Source organism: Rhamphochromis sp. 'chilingali' (genome assembly GCF_963969265.1).
Source record: "Rhamphochromis sp. 'chilingali' genome assembly, chromosome: 12".
Lineage (NCBI taxonomy): Eukaryota > Metazoa > Chordata > Actinopteri > Cichliformes > Cichlidae > Rhamphochromis > Rhamphochromis sp. 'chilingali'.
The window spans coordinates 30,438,200-30,462,344 of record NC_137939.1 but is presented as its reverse complement, the minus strand read 5'-3'; the positions used below and the strand labels follow the sequence as shown (position 1 = coordinate 30,462,344).

At 39.6% G+C, this 24,145-nt stretch overlaps 1 protein-coding gene across 1 annotated transcript; it reads right to left on the bottom strand.

Annotated features, from left to right (window-relative positions):
- Positions 1 to 4,702: 4,702 nt before the first annotated feature.
- On the bottom strand, positions 4,703 to 20,064 carry cd34 (CD34 molecule). Its single transcript, XM_080900056.1, has 5 exons — positions 19,825 to 20,064; positions 9,432 to 9,491; positions 9,115 to 9,251; positions 6,712 to 6,906; positions 4,703 to 6,454 (listed from the first exon to the last, which is right to left on the bottom strand). The coding sequence occupies exons 1-5, from the start codon at positions 19,904 to 19,906 to the stop codon at positions 6,263 to 6,265; spliced, it is 666 nt and encodes a 221-aa protein (XP_080756182.1). The 5' UTR covers positions 19,907 to 20,064; the 3' UTR covers positions 4,703 to 6,262.
- Positions 20,065 to 24,145: the final 4,081 nt, after the last annotated feature.

Below are 24,145 nucleotides of genomic sequence, written 5' to 3'. Positions count from 1 at the left end.
CACCCAGACCCAGGTGGTGTTACCCTTTTCCCTACGGTGGGGGGAGACAGACCGCCCCGACTCTGCAGCAGCAGGAAGGCCCCACACTCCAGACCGCAGTCGGACGGCCAACTCCTCCTCCTAGCCCCCCCCGCTCCAGCAGGTCGCAGAGAATGGGGGTGAGAGAAGACTCCAAACCTCCCTCCACCCGCTCATTGTAGTGTTGATGCATGTGTGTTCTAAGGTGCATTTAAAACCCAGGAGGGCATGGAGGTACCTGCCAGAGAGCAGCAGGTAAGCGCATGGTCCCTCCTGCTAGCCCTCAATGTCTACGTGTATTTAAAATTGAGAGGTGGGCAACGATGCCAGGGGTGGGGTGTACACCCTGATGGTACTTTGGACTCCGTGTATCGTGCCCACCCCCAAGACCCTATATGTATGTGTAATGAGAGTGTGAGTAATGTGAATGTCTAAGTTGTGGGATAAAATTGAGGCAGAGGCAGCCAGAAGGGGACAGAGGGGGGGGGGTAGCCTCCTCTGCACCCTGGTGACATACCCCTACTCCAAGGTCCTGCATGTGTGGGTGGTTGTGGTGGAGCGGGAAGAGGGAGGCAGCTGGAGATGGGGAGGGGAGGGAAGGAAGGGAGGGGCAAGTGACCCTTCCCTGGGGCCAGCTCCCCTGCTGACCCCAGTAGGCACCCCCATACTCCGCGACCCGCCAGGGAAAGGGGGCCCAGGCCCATCCAGACCGGGGCCCAGCGCAGCAGCGCCTCCCGGCCCCACAGAGCCCGGGACAGTCCTCCCAACCCCACCACAGAGAAAACTGCACCCACCCCACCATCCACTCATCTTCCAGACTACATAAGACAGTAAACGCCCAGGCTGAGATCTTCCTCCACCTCTCCTGTATCTCCCCCTCCTGCAGAGGGAGCTCCTGAAGAGAGGAAAGCTGCAAGATGTGACAATCTCCCCCACCAGTTGAAGAGCCCCCCAGGTGGCTCGATGCACCGGCGGCACCCCGCTCCAGGGCTGGGCCCCCATGCACCCACCCGCCCACAACCCCGGCAACACACCAACCAGGACCCAAGCCCCCGAGGCCCGGTCCGGGTCCCAGCCCAGAGACGGAGCGCCCCCAGAACCTCACGCCCATCCCGGACCCACCCAGGGGCAGCCAGGCTACCAGGTCAGTAACCCACGTCCGTCAGCACAGACCCTCCCCTAGCCCCGCTGCACGCAGCCGCGAGGAAACAGTCACCTGAGAGCCAACAGAGCCCCTAACCGGACATGACCGCTACCCCGGGTTGAGCCCCCCAAGGAAGATGCCTCCGGGGAACCCCCCGACGCCCTAAGCCTGAGAGAGAGAGTCACTTTCTTATGCACAGTTGTTTTGTTAATACAGCTCACATAATAATCCAGATATTTGCAAGCTGCAGGCATTCTTTATTGTATTTTCTCCTTGAAGACACATTAACTTAGATATTCCAGGTTAAATGTATTGTGCAGTATGAAGTTGATTTTTCTGTTAGCAATGACCTTTTCATGAACCTTTACATTTATCAGTCTTTATATGCTCAGTGTGCAGGCCACACCTTCTGACCTCAGGGTCCCACAAAGTCTCTCGAGTGCTCTACTTTTCCTCCAGCCTCCCATTCCAACCAATATTATCTTACCATTAAGGAGTTTAGAAGGGCTGAGCTTTGGCGTGGAGAAAGAAAACATGACGTATTTGACAGCTGTAACTATGTTAAGGGGGGGATCATCCCCACAATAAAAACAACCAGCTGAGTTTAGTCCATCATTCCAGATTCCACGACACACATACACTACTCTTGGCCAAATCCAGGAGTATAGAGGGGTGGGGGGACTAAGATTTGGATGGGATAAAAGATGCGAAAGGAACAAGCTTGGAACTAGGGGACTTATGTGACTCTGAACAAAAGCTGAGAATTGGAAGGTTTGAACTGATACTCTGCAGGGGCATAGGGGTGGAAAATTCAAGGCTTAAACTACATTCTCATATGAGGTTCATGTTAATTCAGACAGTACTTCTTATTAATCTTTTCTTTCGAAACAGCTGATAGTGTTTTTTCTACAGCAATATGGAATCAGTGCTTTATTTGATTTCTTTTTTCAGTGCAGCATGCAGCTACAGTTAATTTACACTGCATCAGGACAAATGGAGGAAAACAAATGCAAAAAGTACATATCTTAAAACATGAACTAGAAACTTGGGAAATGAGTAAACATGTAAAAGCTGATGGAAACAACTTTAATTAGGCGTTTTCACATTGGTGGAGTGTGTTTCTTGAAAGTAGACGCTTAATAAATAATGTAATATTAGCCTGTCAAGTAGGTTGTAAATAACAGAGATACATGTCTGAGAGCATAGATAAAGCAATTTTAACATTTTCTGGGATTTGCACCTTTTAATTTGATGCTGTCTGACAGATGGCCAGTCTTAGACTTGACTACATTTAGTATGGTATGCGCTTCTTGCTGGCTTTACATTGTGACTTCATGTGGCAACAGGGTTGTCCTACGGCATTGCTAAATGGCATTGAGGACATATTTTCCTTTAGGGTGTGGAGAGGGACAGGCCAGGGTAGGAATTCATATGGGACCTGATCTTGTGATGGAATAAAGGCATGAATGTATGGGAAAAAATAGCTAAACTGTCTTTGTGGCAGAGAGCAACACGTAATACAGGGTGGGCCATTTATATGGATACGCCGTAATAAAATGGGAATGGTTGGTGATATTAAGGTCCTGTTTGTGGCACATTAGTATATGTGAGGGGGCAAACTCCTCAAGATGGGTGGTGACCATGGTGGCCATTTAGAAGTCAGCCATCTTGGATACAACCTTTGTTTTTTCAATAGGAAGAGGGCCATGTGACACATCAAACTTATTGGTAATGTCACAAGAAAAACAATGGTGTGCTTGGTTTCAACATAACTTTATTCTTTCATGAGTTATTTACAAGTTTCTCTTTGTTCACAGCCATTGACATGTCGAAGAGGTTAACACGTGAGGAGCGGATCGAAATTGTGTTGATATCTGGTGAACGCAGTAACCGGGTCATTGCAGCAGATTTCAATGCAAGACACCCTACGAGACCACCCATCTCCCATGCTACAGTTAGCAAACTGCTTGCTAAGTTTCGTGGAACTGGTTCAGTGTTGGATTTGCCAAAATGTGGAAGCAAGAAAACTGTCACTAATGAAGAAACATCAGTGGCTGTCCTAGCTTCATTCAGCAAGAGCCCACAGCGTAGCACTCGCCGCATGTCACTGGAGAGTGGCATTAGTCGAACATCCTTTCTGCGGATATTAGCTACTCACAAATGGCACCCTTACAAACTCCAGCTACTGCAGCATCTCAACGAAGATGACCCAGATCGGCCCCAGAATTTGCAGAATGGGCAAAACAAAAATTGGAACAGGACCCTCAGTTCACGCAGAAGATTTTGTTCAGTGATGAGGCAAACTTTTATGTGAATGGTGAAGTTAACAAACAAAACCACCGCTATTGGTCTGACACTAACTGGTTTGGTGTGGTATATGGGGTACAACGATAGTGGGTCCAGTCTTCATCAATGGAAACCTCAAGGCCACTGGATATTTGAAATTGCTACATGATGATGTGTTTCCCTCTTTATGCACTGAAGCATGTTCCCTGAGTTTTTCCAGCAGGATGGTGCACCACCACATTATGGGTGCCAGGTCCGAGCATTCCTAGATGAACAGTTTCCTAGAAAGTGGATTGGTCATCGTGGGCCAGTTGAATGGCCCCCAAGGTCTTCCGATCTGACCCCCTTAGACTTTTATCTTTGGGGTCATCTGAAGGCAATTGTGAAGATACGAGATGTGCAGCACCTGAAACTACGGATACTGGATGCCTGTGCTGGCATTTCTCCTGCGGTGTTGCTATCAGTGTGTGAAGAGTGGGAGAAGAGGGTTGCATTGACAATCCAACACAATGGGCAGCACATAGAACTCATTTTATAAGTGGTTAGAAACTTGTAAATAACTCATGAAAGAATAAAGTTACATTGAAACCAAGCACACCATTGTTTTTCTTGTGACATTACCAATAAGTTTGATGTGTCACATGGCCCTCTTCCTATTGAAAAAACAAAAGTTGTATCCAAGATGGCCGACTTCTAAATGGCCACCATGGTCACCACCCATCTTGAGGAGTTTGTCCCCTCACATATACTAATGTGCCACAAACAGGACTTTAATATCACCAACCATTCCCATTTTATTACGGTGTATCCATATAAATGGCCCACCCTGTACATCAATATAATATTATAAATACTATACTAACAATATAACATGAATGTTTAAAGTAAATGTGTATAACCATGATGATGGCCTTGACTTTTAACTGACGTTTGACTCTGAGCATGTCCTGATCCATTCAACAAGACAGCTGGGGGATGTTTTTACTGCCCCACCCAAACTGTGAAAGACAAAACAGTGTTAAGTGATGTCACTACTACTGCTAATGTAAACCAGCTGTGGACCTTATGGGCTGTATGGGACTTAAATTCCATGTGTTTTTAGACCACAGATGTGTGTAAGTATGTACGTGTCTGTGTACAATTTGTCAGTAGTTGTCTAAGGAGCTTGGCAGCAGTTAAAAATCCAACTTATCTTTAAACTCAAGCAAAATCACTCGCTTTTTTTCTGGGAAAAAATAGGCTGAAAACAGGAAAACATATACAATGTTATTTATTTAGGTTTTTTTTTCATGTTAAATCCCATTTTAACTACAGAGTGCTAGTGAAATTAAATAGTCACACTGAAATATTGATGTGATAATGGTACGATACAAGATGGATCAAAAGAACAATGAATGCAGGACATTCCAGTTTGATATCAAAGTTTTCAAAGTTATTATCATTATTGTTATTGTTATTAGGCATGTCAGGGAAAACTGATGTTACCTGTATTTATAGGATTAAAAAAGGCATATTTGGACCATTAGATGCTGAACTTGATTCATTTCTAAATATATTTCTTTGTCATATAACCTAGATAAAATATCATGATGATGGGAGAAGTATATAAACACAATAAAAGTTATAAAATGAAGATCTTGGCACATAGAATGAACAATACAAGTATGGATACACAGAATAAAAACAAGTATATACAGTACTGGACAGAGAATAATACTAACAAATAGATGGGCAGAGGTGACATATAAGGAGGCTCTGTGTCTAAAGTCCTTGTGAGTTTGTTGGTCAAACAGTGAGTAAAGAGGCCTTTTGGCTTCGTGATTAATGCCATGGTGTGACTTAAATGTCAATACTCGTTTTGCTTCACCATGGCGATTGTCCACAACTTGGTTAGCCATCATTTTACAAATTTCTACATTTTTCATGGCTGTCGCATGCGGTTAAGATTTATCGATCACTGACATGACTGATCAAAATGACCATGAAGCACACATATGTACATACAGTACAATAAGGAGGATAAGCGTAGATGCATGTATGGATATATACAGTCAATGCACAGTACAGATGCAAGTTAATACACTCATGCAAAATGTCATAGTACACCCACACACACACACACACACACACACACACACACACACACACACACACACACACACACACACACACACGCACACTTTCAACCACCTACGCACGTTAAGAATACAAGATGTATTCTTGTAAACAGATTTCAAGGCAGTGTAAGTTAGTTCCTGTCTGTCTGTTATGGTCTTACATTAATGTAAGGACACGTGTTGTTTAGGTGCTTTAGCTGTGTTTTCAGTTGGATGATTGGCTGGAGCATTAAACCAGATGACAGGCAGAGCCTCTGCTGAAGTGGACAGCACATTGCTGTGACTCCAGAGGCTGCAGTCATCATGGTAGCAAGCTGTGGTTAATACTAACATTATAGTCTTTTCACACCCAGAACTGCCCATCTCCTGTCTTTCTTCTCCTTCCTGACTGCCATCAAAACCCAGGAACCGAGTCTTCGTCGTGATTAATCAGCATCATTCATCTCTACCATTATTGTCATCATCAGACTAGTTTTCCTGATTTTTTTTTGAGGCACGTAGCTAAAAGAGCAGGTAACAGGACCATATAACAACAGGAGTGTTTATGTAAGGGATTGCTGTAGTCCCTAAAGTCCACATTTCTGTGGCCTCTGTGTGATTAGGCAGGAGTGAATTCTGAAACAAAGATGTGTTTTCATCAGACGTGTCTGTGTGTATAGATGGGTAGTTCCTGGGATTCAATTCATTTTGGACTATTTCACAGCTCAGTGTCTGCTGTCTTGGTGGTGGAGTGGCCGTTGGTAGGTGGAGGAGGTTGGGTCTTTGCTGCCTCGGGGGACTCTCCATTTACGCTGGGTTTCTCCTGGGTCTCGGGAGTGGGGATGAGGGGGGCTACAGAAGCAAGAGTGCTCCCCTGGTTCTCCTGATCTGCTGGATAGGTCTCATCTGTCTGTAAATAGACCACAAGTAGGAGCTCATCAAACAAAGACTAGAAATTTTCAACTGACCATCACAATACACACATGAAATAATATAAAGTCGTCTTTCTGTTCAGAATTTACAATTGTTATAAAGATTTTTAATTAATCCAGGGTGCACGGTATGGTGTACTACAGCTTACAGTAACACCTGTGCCAGCATGAATATATAAATAAGTGAGTTCCACAATGGAAAGATACTCTACTGTATATTGTACAATATTCTTACCAGCTTCACTGCCTTGGTGTCAGTCCTGCGTTGGCAATAGCAATAACCCACAGTGATTCCAAGGGCAGCAAGCAGACCACTGACAAGTAGTCCCACAAACACAGAGGAATTTGATGATGACGACGACGACGACGACGACGATGATGATGATGGTGATAAATGTAATGATGGTGATGGACTTTTAGTACTTCCCACCTACAAAAAAAGTATAAAAGGACAATGTGTGATTAAAAAAAGTTATATGGGAACAGTTAAAAACACATTTCTGGTCAAAAAAGTCCAGAAGAAAATAAGAGGTGTTCTTATCTCAGTCATGAGATGCAAGTTGTGAGAGTGCAAATTAAGTTCTCATAGCTGAGTTTTTGCTGTCTGTATCTGTGGTGGTGCATTACAATTAGAGAACTTTCACAGGGAGAGTAGGGTTCAAATTAAACGTGAAGCCAAATGTTGGCCTTTTATAATATGATTTGTAGCCGGTGTATAATGTCCATGCTGTCCTATTTCAATAAATAGAATAAAGAAGGAAGCGTGAGGATTGTCTATTTGCAAGTAGTTTAAAAAAGAAATTCGGAAACAATAAATAAATAAATATGATTATGATGATGGGCAAGCAGAAGAGAATGGATGGACAAATAACTTTTTTCTGAAATTCACCTTCTGTAGCTTTGAGAGAAACTCATATACAGTATATTAAAAAAAATATTATGAAGGGTTTTCACACAAAGTAAGAAAAACAAAAAAGTACATACTTGCTGTTATGTGGAAGGACAGTAGTTTCTGTAATAGTACACTTTTTCCATATGTCACTGTCTAGGCTGGAGCAATCTCCTACAAAATATATCCTATTTTGCAATTGCCTAATGCAATTTTCACTTTTCAGTACATAGTTTTATTCATACACATTGAGCACAGGGCCACCAATCAAATGTGTGTTTCAGACTACACACTGGCCTTGTGTGCCTTACAGACAAGATGCAGCTGAGTGAACTTGCTGACCACACCTTCGTTTTTTTTACCCACTTTAACCCTGAATAATGATATCATCATTGCACAACTTCAGGCTTTGTAACTTGGGAACACTTTTTATTCTTCTGTAATGTGATCCAGACTGCTTTCAGCATTCCCAGAAGACCACTGTGAGCTGTAACTTTGAATCCTCAGTTAGTTGGGAGTGGGCTCACAGCTGGACTCGTCTGTAATGCTCAGAGCTTTGAAAAGAAGAGGAAGAAACTCAGGAAGGCTGAAGTAAAATGACAAAATCAATCCCAGGGAATCTGTGCTGTTCTCCATCTGTTGCTTGTGACTGATCAAATCCTACATCTCATTCCTGCTTTGCTTGAACTTACATGACCATAGTTGGATGTTTAATTTGAATCGGCATATTTTAACATAAACAATTTATTTGATACTGAAGATAGAAGGAGAAAAACATGTGTTGGATTTACAGATTTTAGTGTTCTTATTTCCCATAACCTCCATTGTAATATTATAAAATGTGATCCACTGATACCGACTCTGTTATCAGTGTCATATCAAGCTATTTAGGAATTTCATGTTTAGTTTCAGGTTGAGTTGGACAGTTGATGGTCCTGGCTTGATGTTGCAGTAATGACCTATATAACGGACTTGTTGCGCTGTCTCTACACACCTGGAGTCACATATGGCACAATGTAGCGATGACTTCCGATGTAACATTTAACATCAAATTTCTTTTGTTGTTCGTCAAAAAATACATGTGCAATTACAGTTTAATAATGTGAGGATAAGTATATTGTATTACACAGTAAGATAAATCTGTAGTTCTTTCTGTAGGTCAGATATTTCTGTTTTGACAAACCTTAAAAAGAAATAAAAAATCTATAATATATTAAAGTTGTTGCAAAAAACAGTTGTGAAAAAAATGAGCCACACCTGTTCGAGTGCATGAGTGGAAACATTAGCTCTCCAGTTCATTTGTCTCCAGCATTGAGCACAGCTTCATGATTTACAACTGCTGAGGAATGTCTGAGAAAAGATCCACTTTTATGAGACCAATTTTTCCAACTGTAGGTCTTTAAACACATTCAGTTGATTCCTCCAAGCAGCACAAAACACTTCCTCGGGGCCCAAGGTGTAGGGAGCCAGATAAAGGGTCTTGGTTAGAGGGAATGCCACCAGGACGTGACTGGGATTAGCGCTGTCTCCTCTCATATCACTGTACTTATACTCCACATATATTGCACATATACATATAACTACAGCTTTTGTCATCCCTTGTAAATACATGTTTAAAAAATAAATGTCATCATTTATATAACATGCAGCATAACATATATAATTTTCATTTTTGCTGTTAGATTTATTGGTGATAGAGGTACTATTAGTTAATAAGTAGAAAATATGATGCTACAGGCCGGTATTTACCATTGTATTATCATTGCTGGAGTTTTCTTCATCCATTTGCGGTTCTGCCGTGAGAAACCAAAACGCACTGTCGTTACCGGAAGCCAAACTTTTGGTTATTGAAGTAATCAGGGAATCAATGGAGGTTTCGTTTGTCTCTGAAAATAAAGTTTAAATACAAAGTTTTGTCAGGCACCATGTCTTATGTCACAAAAGCATGTCTGTATATATTTTGAAGGAACTTGGCACTTTAAAATAATATCTCTAAAATATAGTGAAATTCTCTGGAATCCAGTGCTGTTCTCACATCCCATTATACATTTTTTGAAGGTTCTTACCGTTACTGACACTTGGTGTTTTGGTAGAGGCGGTGGTTTGGTCTTGACATATCACTACACCTGTAAGGAAGGGAGAGCAGGTGAATCACAGAAAGACAGAGACATCGAGAAAAAGGAATTGCAAATTAAACACTTTATAATTAAAATGGTAAAAAAAAAAAAGCTTCTTGCATAATTACACAGTTTGTCCCATATGTTTTGTCATTTCATTTCTTGCAAGTGCTCATAAAGTTTGATGCCAATCAGACAAAGCAGGGTTTTTTTTCTCGGCATTGTAGGTCCAAAGTATAATGTCATTTCCTATGGCAACATTAGCTAGCTTTACATTACAGTTCAAGCCTTATTTTGAACCTATTCTGTTGGATTTGCTTCAAACTTGCAGTGCAGCCCAAATGTTATGATTCCTTGGGAAGAGGACATTTATTTATTTATTATATAAAAGTGATAGTGAAGTCTCAAATGAGAGCAAGTACCAAATCTTAAACGATTAGCCTACAAATTCTGATGCAAACTAAATCAATCGGGTCCTACCTGAAGTACTATAATTAGTTCCATGATGTGTGCCACTGTCTCTGCTGCAGTTATGATTACATTAAATATACCAAATCCCACAAAATGAGTGTAGTTAACGTCTAGTTGTTTCAGTTCATTCATACAGGTTAAGGTTCCAAAGATAAAGTTTTTTCCATCTCCAGCATTGACTCTTGTCTTCACATCATCTGTAATTCTCAGATATCAAATATCAAAAACTTCTTACACTTGGTTTTCCACAGTTATGCCAGTGCAGTACTTCTTGCAGTTGCAACACACTGCTAATGTATATATAATCACCTTTAAGAAAAGATGTTTTATGTAAATATCTGTGAGGTTTTTTTTTTCCATTTTGTTTGTTTCTAATAGAGGTTAAAAAGGTGGTTTGAACATCTTCTCCTGGTGATTTAAGCCTCAAGCCCACCCAAAAACATTTAACAGTTTGGCATATTTTCTTAAGGGTACTTGCTAATTAGTACTCACGGTCGTCTTAATTTTTACTCTCTGCATCATATAAAAATGAGCAGCTAAGTTTCAAAGGGTCGTGACCTCACCACACATCCATCTCCTGGGAGAAATCTTGTTTATGTAATAACTTCTTTTGGAAATCTAATATCATAATCATATTATGACTGAAAATTAATCTTAACAAGTATTTTTATATATTGAAGACTAGACAGTGTTATTAAACGTAAATGCTCTGATAAAAAGCTCCTTTGACTTTTATTTTTTAAAAACAGCCGCAAAAAGATATAACTATGTAGCACAGCTTTGCCACAGTCATGAAGGGTAAATGAGACATAATCAGCATCAGGGATCATCCTGCCTACTGTATGATGGCGGTGTAATTCAATTCAGCCTGAACTTCTAAACACTCCCCTCCTCATGGAAGAAACCCAGTGTAGTGTGTAAACAATTTTACGTGTAACCAAAACTATTCTGCAATCAGAGCAAAATGTTTTCAGTGCACCACTATCATTATTTAGTGAAACACAACACACATTTATGGGACGTAGATTTAAGTGTTTAGCGTGTGTTTGTAATCCTATAAACATGGCTAATTTGAACATATTCTGGGGAAGTGCCAAGGTCACTTTGAAATGTTTTCATCCAAAACAAGAAGCTAGCGAATGGCCAATATGATGCATCTACCACTCTAGATTGGACCATGTAGGTTCTCTCCAGCAATGTGTCCTTTCTCACCAACAGCATCAAATGGCTGGATATTGACCAAAGTTGGTCATATGCTACAATTAAATTTGTAAATTGGGGTACAAATCTGGGCTATCAGATCATTCGATTAATTATGATTTAATCTGCTGTGTTTAATATGTCAAAAATAGCCAGCCTACCAAATTGACTTACCTTAGTTTATACCTCGTGACTCTAAATATTTCTTAGTGCAATCAGTATCAGTGAAAGATTTTAAAGCATTCCACTTACTAAGCAGTCTGTATGAATTGTAAGTCACTGTAAATCCCTTTATTCTTATGTTTTATAAATGAAAAAAATCACAATTCAAGAAAAAGGTGATTACATTAATCCTTACATGTTGAAACATTATGGAATATGTCAAACCGTTATAGGTAGTAGTGCCTCACTACTGTGGACAGAGACAGCTTATACAATTGTGTGAAAAGTCTTCCTATGTTTCCAACAAGGCCCCCCTGGCCTCAACAAGAAGCCTTAGGCGCTCCAGTCTCAACACAAACACAGGGAAACACAAAAAAATGCATAAACACATCCTTGGTCTCTCTCAGAAAGCATAAGGCCAAGACTGTGAGTAAATCTTGGGTGAAGATTGAGTAAATCTTGCTCATCACTGCTTGACTACATGAAGTGGACTTCCTGGCCTGGCTGTCCTCCTTTTAGCCTGGGTGATGTGGTGTGTAGCCAGATGTAAAGAACTAAATAATAAGTTAAATCAGATGTGCTGTACACTGTAGTTGTTGTTGGACAAATTAAAATTACAGACAGTGAGACAAAAGGTAAAACTTCTTTGAAAAAAAAAAGAAATATGAGTCTCTTAAAGCACCTGCTTTGTCTGCTGCCATGATGTGCATGTATCTCCCAGGAAGTGCTTTGTTCTCTTTACATAGTTTATAGGACCACAAGAGTTTTTAACATGCTGCTGGAGTAATGAGATGCTGGTCTCAAGTTTAATCCAACTGTACTTCATGTACTTTAAATGGCAGGGGAATGTAAGCAACCCCTAAAGTCAGATACGCTGTAAACACTGTGGATGTCAGCCCCAGAAATAAAGCAAGATGATCCCTTGGGAGATTCTCAAGAATTTCACAAGTGACTGGATTTGTAGTAATGGATTACAGCATGAAAGGTCATTACAGAACTGGCAACCTGGATTGCACATCATCAATCACTACTTTTAGAAAAGCTTTGTGTATTCAGTCTATAGAAGATTCAAATCTGTGCAGGGGTGCTATAGCTACATGTTGCAGGGAGGAGGCCGCGTATCATTATCATCAATTTATGCACTAAACTTGCTATGACAGCCAGACCTTTCATTTTTACATTTGGTTTTGTTTAATGCCAGACAACCTTCTTTCACCGCTCCACCTCACTGGGGAAAAGTCTTCCCTTGCTGTATGCACTAACAGATGCAAAAACATAATTTCAAGAGCACGGTGCCAAAATCACAAGCTAGAGAATGTACAAAGCGTAATGTTCTCTGAAGATAGTTCAATCTGTCTAAAACGCAGTTGCTACCATGGTAAGGTAAGATTAAATACAGATTTTACTCCTGTGTGTTCATTTTAATGGTAGCTTCAGGTCTCTTCCTGAGAATGCAGCTTCTCTACTCATAAAAAAGTACGAAAATTAAACTTTTTATGTTATCCTGTGCTTGCTTCACTTTATTTACTTGATTTACTTTTAGCTATTTCCTACATTTAAAGGGCAGTTAAGATATTGAGTCCAATAGCAATAATGATGAGCATAACAATAATAAAAATGCACTTTTTTTTAGCATCAGAGGTTGAGCACTTCCTTTGAATTTCTAATTCAACCATGATGAAATTGAAATCGTTGATCTAGTGCTCAAACTGCATGAGTGGATTCTGCTACATACAATACTTGGAATGCTTGTTCTGAATTCATCATCATCATCATCATCATCATCAATACTTTACTTGTACTGAATAAACAGACTCCTTTAATGCACAAGTCTACTGTATGTCTGCCTATATATGAGAATAAGAATAGTTTTATTTCCCATGTCGCTGTTATGGGAAATAACTAAATATGAAACAAAAATCTCTCAGCTGCCATTGTGATTGTCATCCCAGCTTTTGATTTTAGGGTGGGGAAGAAGCAGGAAATTGCAGTAAAAACAAACGTTGTCACACCTGATTAAGTGGTTGCAGTCAGACAGTATAAGCCGGGGACAGGAGTCCTTTACTTATGGTATTTGAGGATGAGGCCTGTTTCCTCTCTGGGGAGATTGGGGAGGAGGCCTGGAGAGGGGGATGAGTGGTGCAGCTGCAGCAAGTCTCCTTGGGGAGCTCTTTCCCTCCCTACATATGTGCTGTGCTGTGAAATCAGTAACATCATGCAAAAGGAGAAAAGTCTCAGCCCTAAACCTTGGGGCTTAGATTTGACCTCCACCCAGACTGTAGAGACAACACCTTGGATGTCATAATGAGCCACACCCTCCTTCCATTACTTCACCAGATGTCCAAAGCAGAGCCCAAAGTCTCCCATCACTCATCCCTTGCTACTCCTAGTTGTTCCTATTAAGAGGAATTCTATTTTATATTTCAAATTTAAGCAGAGATTCTTTTCAATCCTGCAGGCCTTCAAGAAAAATATAGATCTTTTCATAGCATAAACCAACTAAACACCAAAAAAACAAGAAAACAACAGCACACTAAATCACTACAGTTCCGTTTATTGCTATTTGGTGCAATGAAAACACTTGGAATATACCAGTTAATCAGTGAACATAAGAACTAATTTTGCTTCTGCACAGACGGTTGGCAAATGTTGACTTTTTCCACCCTGCACACGCCCCTGCTTTGAAACAAAACACAACCATAAAAAAACAACCCAAAAACAATAATAATTAACAGGCTTGGAATGTTATCCATGCACATCCTATTGTATGACAGGATGTGGATATCACAGCACACAGTGACCTCTTTGAACTACAGGGACAAACATGCTGGAAACTACAGATAACAGCCATCACCAGGAACATACTCTTGGAGTGGAACTATAATGCCTGTTGTTAAGAAATATAACCTGGGACTGTTTTTATTAGGAAGATTTTACTTACTGATATTCTACCCAAGCCTATTGTGTTTCAAAAGCTATAGTACTGAAAAAAATGTTTTTCAGCAATAAAGCAAAAAACAAAAAGGTAACATTATTACTGATAGCAGCCACTCACTGTTGTTTTTATTCAACCTCTAATTTACTCATTAAAATCGTTTCAGCAGGGCAGTGAAACTCAAAACCTATGTTTCCAAAACAGTCTATCCATTTTCTTAGTGGATTAGAAACTGGACACACCAGCTGTTCCAAGAGGCGGCAAGCTGCTCTCCTTTTCTATCCATGGATTGATTTCAAGACATGTTTCATGATACTCTGTTGGGAAAGAAAAAAGAGACTGAAACATATCGCTCTAAACAATCTGGCTTTGATTTTACTGAAACTAAGGAACCAAATTGGAAGAGGAAGCCAGAGAAGTAACTGTAATAACTCAAAAACCTTACGCATTTCTAAACAATGCAGTATCTCTTACAAATGAAAACACTTGCCCAGAAACATATACGCTACAAATGAATGTGGTGTTCCAACCAAGGGCTTTTAAGAACAGCAAGGGGTGCAGTCTTATGCTTTCAATTAGGATGTCTAAAGTATGCCTTCAACAGTGTGCCATTTAATGAACATTAATTACCAAGAGCTATTATTTTGGCAGTCAAAACCCCCCACTAATGCTCATTAAGAGCTTTTATCCCCCTGGGTAAACAATATAGCCCTCTTTAAGGAAATCCCAGCCTGGGTATCCAACGTAGATTATGTAGTTTATGCAGTGATTGCATTCTACTGGTGTTACGACATCCTCATAACTTTACATAAGTCAGTGAGGACAATCTGTTGCTTACGTTTTAGCAAGGGAAAAAGCAATGATGACATAATAAGTGAAACGATTTTTCCAAGTTCTTGTTTTAGAAATCACACTTATTTTCTGTTCATTAGCTGAATATAGAGCTGAGGTTCATCTGAGCAAAGGTGTTAAGAGCTTCTCATCCTTTGGACATCTCATACTGCCAATTTTCAATTAAATGAGAGACTACTTTTTTTTTTCTTTCAATCCTAGCAGCTGTAAAATTGCAGCAGGGGAACAAGGAACAATAAGCTCACCAGAACAGCAGTAATTGGAAGAAGGAAGATTTGAATGGTAGCACAGCTTCTGTTTTTCATTGTTGTGTGAATTTGAGATCCTGTTTCTCTTTCTTCTTTCTTCTACCTTATTATTCTAGTTGCTCCGTTCTTTGCTGGTTAACTACCCCTTCAGTTTTCATACAATTTCCACCATTCAAACTCTGCTAACGGTTGGTATATCTTTTGGTGCTCATAACTTTTATACTTTTTGAAATATGAAGGTTTTTATGCCATTTTTTGGCCCATTTTGATGAATGGAACCACATTACAAGTGTGTTTGCTGATTTAGCTCACAAGGGTGAGCTGTGTTTCAGCTCAGTGAGACGAGCAGCTGTTTTGTGACTCGGAGGACTGGGTTTGAATGTCAGCCATGGCTAAATTTCTTTTAAGCAAAATTTATTTTAAGTTCAACTTTTTCACCTCTTTTTAGCACAAATTTCAGCTTTTTAACTCTTTTCAGCACAAATTCCGCTTCTTCACCTCTTTTCAGCAGAAAGTTCTGCTTTTTTTTTTTTACCTGTTTTCAGCACAAATTCCGCTTCTACGCCTCTTTTCAGCAGAATTTTCATTTTTTTTCACCTCTTTTCAGCAGAAAGTTCAGCTTCTTCAGCTGTTTTTAGCAAATTCCACTACACAGAATTCACACTGCATTTTTGCAGGAAATGCAACTTTTTCTAGTTAAGATTGTTTCACAAGGTAAATATTGTTGCTAGACAATCTATTTATTGAAGTAATTTCCTTTTCATGGATGATCATTAGTTAGCGGCTTTGTTTTGCTTTTCATTAACATCATTTTTGGAAGGAAGTTGGCTCCAAATAAAGATAATTCAGAGAGAAATACATTTCAAAATGTGATTTTGCGCATGTGGGTTCAGAGATATGGTGTCAGAATGTACACTGATACAAGCTGTTTATTCACATCTAACCCGGTTTGCACATTTAGAAATCGCTAAAGCAAAATGGCTGGTTTTACAGAACACAGGCTTCAGGTTTAATTGCTTTGCAAGCTCACATGGCTCCTCAACCATGACTTTGGGCCCAAGTGAACACACACCCTAGGCTGACATAAGACCATGATCTGCCAAGGCTTACATAAAAGACCCACACCCTTCAGCAGATGACGTGACTCAAACTTCATCATCACAACTTGAGACTGAAAGAATGCTGGTCAATAGCCGAGGGTCATGAGTGGCAATATTCTGGCCATGTTTACATTGGCAAAGTTGTTTTCTGAGAAACAAAGTTTCAAAAATGTGTGTGCAGAGACATATCAGGGCTTATTTTCACTGAAGTCTGCTCTTTCACTTTAAAACATTAAGTCTTGACCCTTTCATCTTTTACTTGTTCTTGTTCAGAACGAATTAGTCTCATATTTTTACAGATCATCACAAAGTACTAACGGCTTTTTACTTCTACACATGTGCAAAAATGCACACAAGTAACTTAATAAGAAACTGGAATATTCCAACCATGAATGAAACTTTTTTCACTATGATATGTAGCAGCAATTGTTCTATCCTATTCTGCGCCGCCTGAGGCCCTGACTTAGCAACAGAAACAGTCATTGTAGATGACAAGCTGAAGTAAGTGAGACAAGATGTTTTTCCCCTTCTCCAGAGCAGATTTAAAGCTTGGGTTTTCCCCTGAAATCTTGAGAGAGAGAGAGAGGGAGAGAGACCGCTTATAACACACTCCAAAAGGCAATGAATGACATCATCTAAGATTTTAGTCCATGGCCATGTCAGCGCTGCATATTTGCACGCCTGCATAGATACTGAATTACAGCCATGGGAAGTGAGTGTATGAACTCAATCTGTTTGCAGTCAGGGTGAGAGACCTGTTTATATGTGACAAGGATGTTTGCTCTGATAAACCAAGTGAGTAATTCTGGGGTTAAAAGTGAAGGAAATTTGGTTCCAAAAAAACAGTTCTTTGAATGGCCACTTGAGACTGATTCTGCAAGTCAGTGCCCAAGATGCCCAAGTTAATGTCCCAGCAGTAGAAATAAACATGTTTACACCCTGATACAACAAAAAAGCAGTCTTTATCTCAATAGCAAATCTCCACCTTATGAAAACTGTGCAGAGGGGACACTTTTTTTTATAGTTCTTTGCACGTTTGCAGCAACATGACATTACTGCTAAGCCAAAACTTTTTGTTAAACATCCTCTATAATATGCTGCTGACATGCCACAGGCACATAAAAAACACTCTGACCAGTTGAGGGACTCTATCTCTAAGGGTGCCTTGTTGTATATAACATCTGGTGCTGGTGTGTCCTTTATTATCCTTTGTTTCAGTAGCTAGTCATCACTCCTGACTGAAAGCAGCCCATTGGCATTTTGGAAATGCTCCAACCAAAGGCCGTTTCAAGTCGTTTGGTTATAGCAGTTTTGTCTTTATAAAAAGTCTTTACAGCTGTCCATTCCTCCCACGTACAACAAGCTGAAAGTGAGAACCAACACTTCATTTACCTTCTAATACTCTGAGACTTTGAGATAAACTATTATTACAACACCGGTCACAATGCCAACATACCAAATTGCGAAAGGTTTTGTATGATGTGGGACTTTCCAAGACTTTGCAAAAATGTGTATTCAAGGTTACCAGATATCAGAGAGTTCTGATACTACTGCAACCACAGAAGCTGGTATTGTCAAAAGAAATCAATGACAATTTGTCTCTTGTGACCTAGAGCTGGGACCCATGTAAACTAAATCAAAACAAGAAACAAAATAATCACACGCACACACAGAATGGCAGAGCTGCATGAAGACACAACAATCCATCACATATAATTAGGTGAGAAATGTTCAGTTTTTGTTTTTCTGAGCTGTCTGTGACCAGATTTGTGTAATCAAAGGACTGCTGTTGGATGTGGTGAGAAGCGTAGGACGGGTGAGCAGACAACACAACTGCAGAGTTCTTAAAGTAGAAATCAGAAGCTGTGTGCTTAAACCTAAAACAAAGGTGCAATGTTTATATCCTTTGTTTTTGAAATGCTAATTAAGACCACTGCTTAAACATTGATTTGCAAATAGAGCAAAAGGCGAGGCGATCATGGCTGAAATCATAATAAGAAGTGGGTGAAAACAAACTCAGTTAATTAAATTATACAAAATTCTTGACATAATAAAACTAGACTAGATTAGAACACAAATAACCAGGGTCACTGGAGCTCAGGTGCTTTAGCGCTTTAGTAATTACAGGTTTCATCCCTGGTCTGTTCACATGCCAATGTTCTTTGGCAAAATAGTGAGCCACAAGTTGTTCTTGAAGTCAAGTGAGTCCCTTTCATTGTAGGTCCATTACTGTATGAGTGCATATCATTCATTGCTTAACACAAATAAACATGGTTGGTTATTAGTTTACTTGTCAGACATTATTTCTCACGTTTTTAAATATTAGAAAGACTGAAGGAGTAGCATGTTGCCTGAACAGTAACGCCTCTTGAGGTGACTTTGTGACTTGTATACTAGGCTATATACATCGAAAAAAGTAATCTGCGTTGACGGGGTGTGCCCAGAGTAATTAGATTTCTATGTAAATTTAATTACCATCTGTTAGGCTGCTGATGCAGGCAATATGGCTCTTTACTACACTACAAACATGTTCTGCCATCCCATGATTGTTTCCCCTTTAAAAGTTAAGCTTCAGTTATTTTCCATCAATCTTGAAAACTCCTCTTAGTGTTCCCAAGGTCACTCCAAACATTTACCGCCCCTGTGGCCTTAGCTCTGCAGAAGTCGTTACATTGGGCTGAACTAGAACTAGACCTGGTTTACAACAAGCGAGGAAGCTCTATCGTCTAAGCCATACATTACCCTGCAATTAACGTCAGGCCTCGGACTGATTTGGAGTGGACTGCCCAGTGTGTCCACACGCATCCGCATAATTGCACACTTGTGCACACAAAGGCACACACATTTACTATAAGGAACACAGATGAAAGAACTATTTTTGCTCAGTGATGAAATAATATGAAATGTGGTTACTTTTACACATGTAGTACATGTGCAGCTCTCTAAATACATTCCGCATAATATGTGTGTGTGTGTGTGTGTGTGTGTGTGTATTCTGAGACTATATTATGTGTGGTTTACTAGCTCCACGGAGATACACTGCAGGGTATAAAGTATAATGAGTATGTACAGCAGCTTCCACTTCTGAGCAAAGCCTTTGTGTCTGCTGCTACTCCACTGCTAACCATGCCTCTTTTCATTTGTGTGCAATCTCATGGTGGAGCACATCAAAGCAAATCCCCAGCAAGTTTGTAAGCTACTGTGACATAAACAAAATCTTGCTGATGGAGTAGAACGTTAGACACTTTTAGATAAAAAAATAAATGAACTTCACACAATATATAAAACTCTGTTTGGATAGAATAACTAACTAAGGATGAATGCCCGAAAATGCAAAATAACATACTTTAATAAATACTTATTACAGTACTCACTGCTAAGGACCAGAGTGCAGAGAAACAGAGGTTGAGTCATCTTTCTGTAGAGTCCATTCATTCTCCACGTTGATGTAGCCATCCTCTTTGGTCTCAGTTGGTGCTGGGACTGTGTTAGAGCAAAAAGTTTCTACACACTGAAGGTTAGTGTGAGGGAGGGGAAGCAAAGGGTCGTCGATGAGGTCTGATAGAGGAGAAAGATAGAGCCTGGTTTGTGTTCTCTTTCTCTTTATATGGCCCGACTCTTTGGCCTCTCACTCTGTGCTTTTTCCACACCCCCTTTCTAACTGCCTCCTGCCCATTTCCCCCAGAGCAACAGTCCCTCTTCCTCCCTTTACTGTGTTCCTGTGTGTGCTCGCATGATTAGCTGGCCAGAATGGGATAATGAGATGTTATTGGGAGATACTTGGCAGCAGACTAAGCTTTATGTGTTGTAGGTTTGTTTCCTGGTTTCCTGGTTCTTCTTTCACAAAAGTGTGCACATTTTATGCACTGTTTCGATTTTTCTGCAATTTGGTGGTTGTGCTTAGACTTAAGAAAGGCTTCAGGTGATACTCTAGCAGAAATATGAGCCATTTCTATTGACTGGTCTATGAAAAACAAGTGCAAAAGTACAGTAAAAAGATGTAGGCAAAAGTGCAAATGTGAACAGAGTTTTGAGAGAAGACAAAGAATTGTCTGCAACACATTTGACTTCAATTTGGCTAAAGATTTGCAGAAAGGCAAAAAAAAGAAAGAAGAAGAAATGGAAAAGAAAAAAGGAGAAACAGAAGCACAATATGTTGCAGTTTTGCTTTTTCATAATTCATCCATTCATTTTCTTAACTTCACATCCAATTCAGGGCTGGAGCCTATCCTAGCTGTTGTGGGGTGGGGAGGTGGGGTCCAACCTGGACACCAGTCCATTACAGGAGTCTTCTTGCTGTGAAGTGCGCCACTTTGATGATGCACATGGTAAAGAGGAGGAAGTCTTCTCATATTCTACAAAGTGTGAACTTGCATTGCTAAAAAGGCCTGTGAAAACACATGACATCACACACAAGCTTGGCTGCAGTTTTTGTGTGTCCCTGGTGGACTAAATCACCAAAAGCCAAGAGTGAGTCATCTGAATGGCACAAAAACACATGCATGGTTTGATATACTGTACTCTGCATTTTTCAAATGTCGTAACACACACACACTGAGATTATAGACAAAACGTGTTTTTTCAAAGTCGCACCACATCAGCTAAACTGCTACACTTACATGTGGGTTGTTGTAGGAGTTTGATGAGTGGTACGCAGCATTCATGTTCACACAGCGATGTGTTGTTCCACATATCTGTGTCAGCCACATCTGGAATCACTGCAGTTCCACTGCTGGGTTTTTGAGGACTGCCAGGAGACGTGCTTGTCAAACAATGCAACCATATGAAGATCAATGCAGTCAAGATCAGGCTGATGTCTGGGAATAGGCATCCCTGGTGGTGACCTTCCATGTTTTCATAACAGCTATTTTCTAAGAGGAACTTAAAAGTCAAAAGTAAATAAGAATGTTTAATCTGAATTTGTAAAGTTTTGAAGTCTGAATTTAGGACTTTAATTTCTGTTAATTGTTGCTCTGTCATAATCTTTGCAGTTATTTGCCATATCATGAACTTGTATGTATCCAAACATCTCACTGGAAAATAGTTCATTTTCTTAACTGACTCAAAACTGTGTTTTTAATCCATGTGTTGGGAAAGCCAGTTAACGGAATAATCTTAATTGAAAAATAATTTTGCATATTTTTGTTTGAAAATTATGTTGCATTATGATTTTATAAATTACATGTCTTTAGTTATTAAAAACAATTGAAACAAACATAATTAAAGCTGGTATGACAATAAACAACATAATAAAAAGCCTAGGTGTATTTTAAGGTCAAACAACTAATTTTCACTGAATTTTCTCTCATTATAATAATACATAAAAATAATTGTGAATGGCTCCGACAGAAACTGATAAAAACTGAAATCAGCATAAATAAGTAAATAAATGCAACCTGGTGGATCATGATGAGGTGAAATTTCCATTAAGAGCAGCAGACCAGTAACTTATGTCAAATCTGATCTGATTTGTATCTGTGTATGTGCTTTGCCCCACAGAACGTACAGCATGGGTCTGGCCTGTTTACGAATCCTGATATTTCTGTGAGATTTTCTCTCTTCTTCGCCCTTGCTAACTTACCATTTGACTTATTTTTCTTGAAATACACAAAGAATTCTCTGTGTAGTGAGGAAGGCTTTGCCAGGACATCACGAGGATCAGCACATGTTAGCAGAAAATCTGACCCTCAGGGCCCTTTTTTTCCTTCTTCTTTTTTAAAGGACATTTTGGAGTTGTTGGTTTTTTTTGGTGTTCTAGAAGAGCCGTCAGTGGAAACATACAGGACATGTGAGTGATCAAACATAATTTTAGAGCTGATATTGAAGTAATATTGTTAAAAAAAAAAAAAAAAAAAAAATAATAATAATAATAATAATAATAATAATTTTATATATATATATATATATATATATATATTATATATATATTTCTAAAATATTAGAATTCAGGAAAGACTTTAGGGCCTTAGTGAATGTTATTTTCCCTTTTCAGTCTTTCTGCCCTGGGTCATATCCTTCTGTGTTATTCTGTTTCCTTCTTCTGTGCTGTGGAATATCATATGATGAATGCTGAACTTGGATTACTTAACTTTTCTTATGGGCAAAAGTAAATTTCAGAGTGTTTTTTATTTTAAAAATGGCCTTTAATTATATAATTTCATTCAGCTTTAAGTGTAATACCTGTTTACATTTAGTTAATTTTTCAATTTGTCGGTTCTTTTGAATAGCTAAAAAACAGTAACTTTTATGTCTCTTCTTTAACTAACACTGATATAGAGCACAATGTCCAACATTTTACACACCATGTGAAATTTGAAAGATCCCATCTAACAGTAGTGGAAACAATTCAGATTTTTTTGTTTCTCTCTGTAAAGCACTTTGTGTAGAAATATATAAAAAAAATAAAAGTGAATAGATTAATGAAACAGTGACATTTGAACAGCTCAGTTGAAGTATTATGGGACAACATAAGATGGGATCTGAAGTAAAGACGCATCCCTGCTTTTCTTTTCATTTGTTGAACTGGGGTGTTGTTTAGGAGCCTAAAGTAAGCACAGAGAGACTCTATTGGAGAGGTTTCCTAGGCATAGAAGTCAGTGATGATTTTACCTTAAGTGTTTAAGGAAACAACAAAAGTCCTACTCTCTGTTTCCTGCCAGTATAGTTACCCTTCAGCCCCAGTTTAGTCTCCATCCATCATTTCTCCTGAACTGAAATTCCTTTTCTGTTTCCTGCCATTCTCCTTGCACATGGTATGTGCTAACAATAAAGCATACAACTTGTCAGACAGACCCAGTGATGACCTCAAGCCCACGACAGACAAACGGAACAGATCTTTCCAAGTTTTTCTGCAGGGAGGAAGACAGCAGAGGCAGGAATAAAGTACAGTTTACACCAGCCAGACTTCTGACTGAATATTCTTGAATGACGGTAGAGTAAATTTAATATTTTTGCTACCAATAATTAAACCAAAATACAGAATCAGTGTAAGAAAAACTAACTGCACCCCGACTGCTTTCATCGGAAGAGGAAAAGTAGCAGCCAGGTGCTGATAATCAAATACACTGAACTGACTGATCATCAGCAAGTGTGGCCACTTGTATGGAAAGTGTGGCTTGTTTGAAAAGGTTGCCAGGAGAAAACCCCTTCCATCTAGAATGGCAGCACAGTTTAGCTCTACATAATTGCATCTGAACAAGCCACAAGACTTCTGGAACAATGTCCTCTGAACAGAAAACCACAGTGGAGATGACTGGCCATGATACACAGCGGCACGTTTGGAAACACAAACACAGCACATCAGCACAAATAGCTAAAAGCAACATGGTAGTGGAGCGATGATGATCGGGGCTTGTTTTGCAGCCACAGGACGCGGGCACCTGGTAACCTTGCAGTGACTGAGTTAACCATAAACTCCTTTCTATACCAAATTATTCTAGTTTTTAGACAAGTGTCCAACAGTTTAAGCTTTATGTAACAGTAGAATAAACACCAGCAAATTCATAACAGAATGGGTTAAAAAATAAAAGAATGAAGGTATTTCAACGACTCAGAGTCCAGAAGTCAACCTGATCGAAATGCTGTGGCAAGAACTTGAGAAAACTGCGTGTTATCATTACGAACTAGCTGCAAACTTCAATGAAGCAATGCTCTAAACAGCGATGAGAGAGACTGACAGCCATACAGAAAACCATT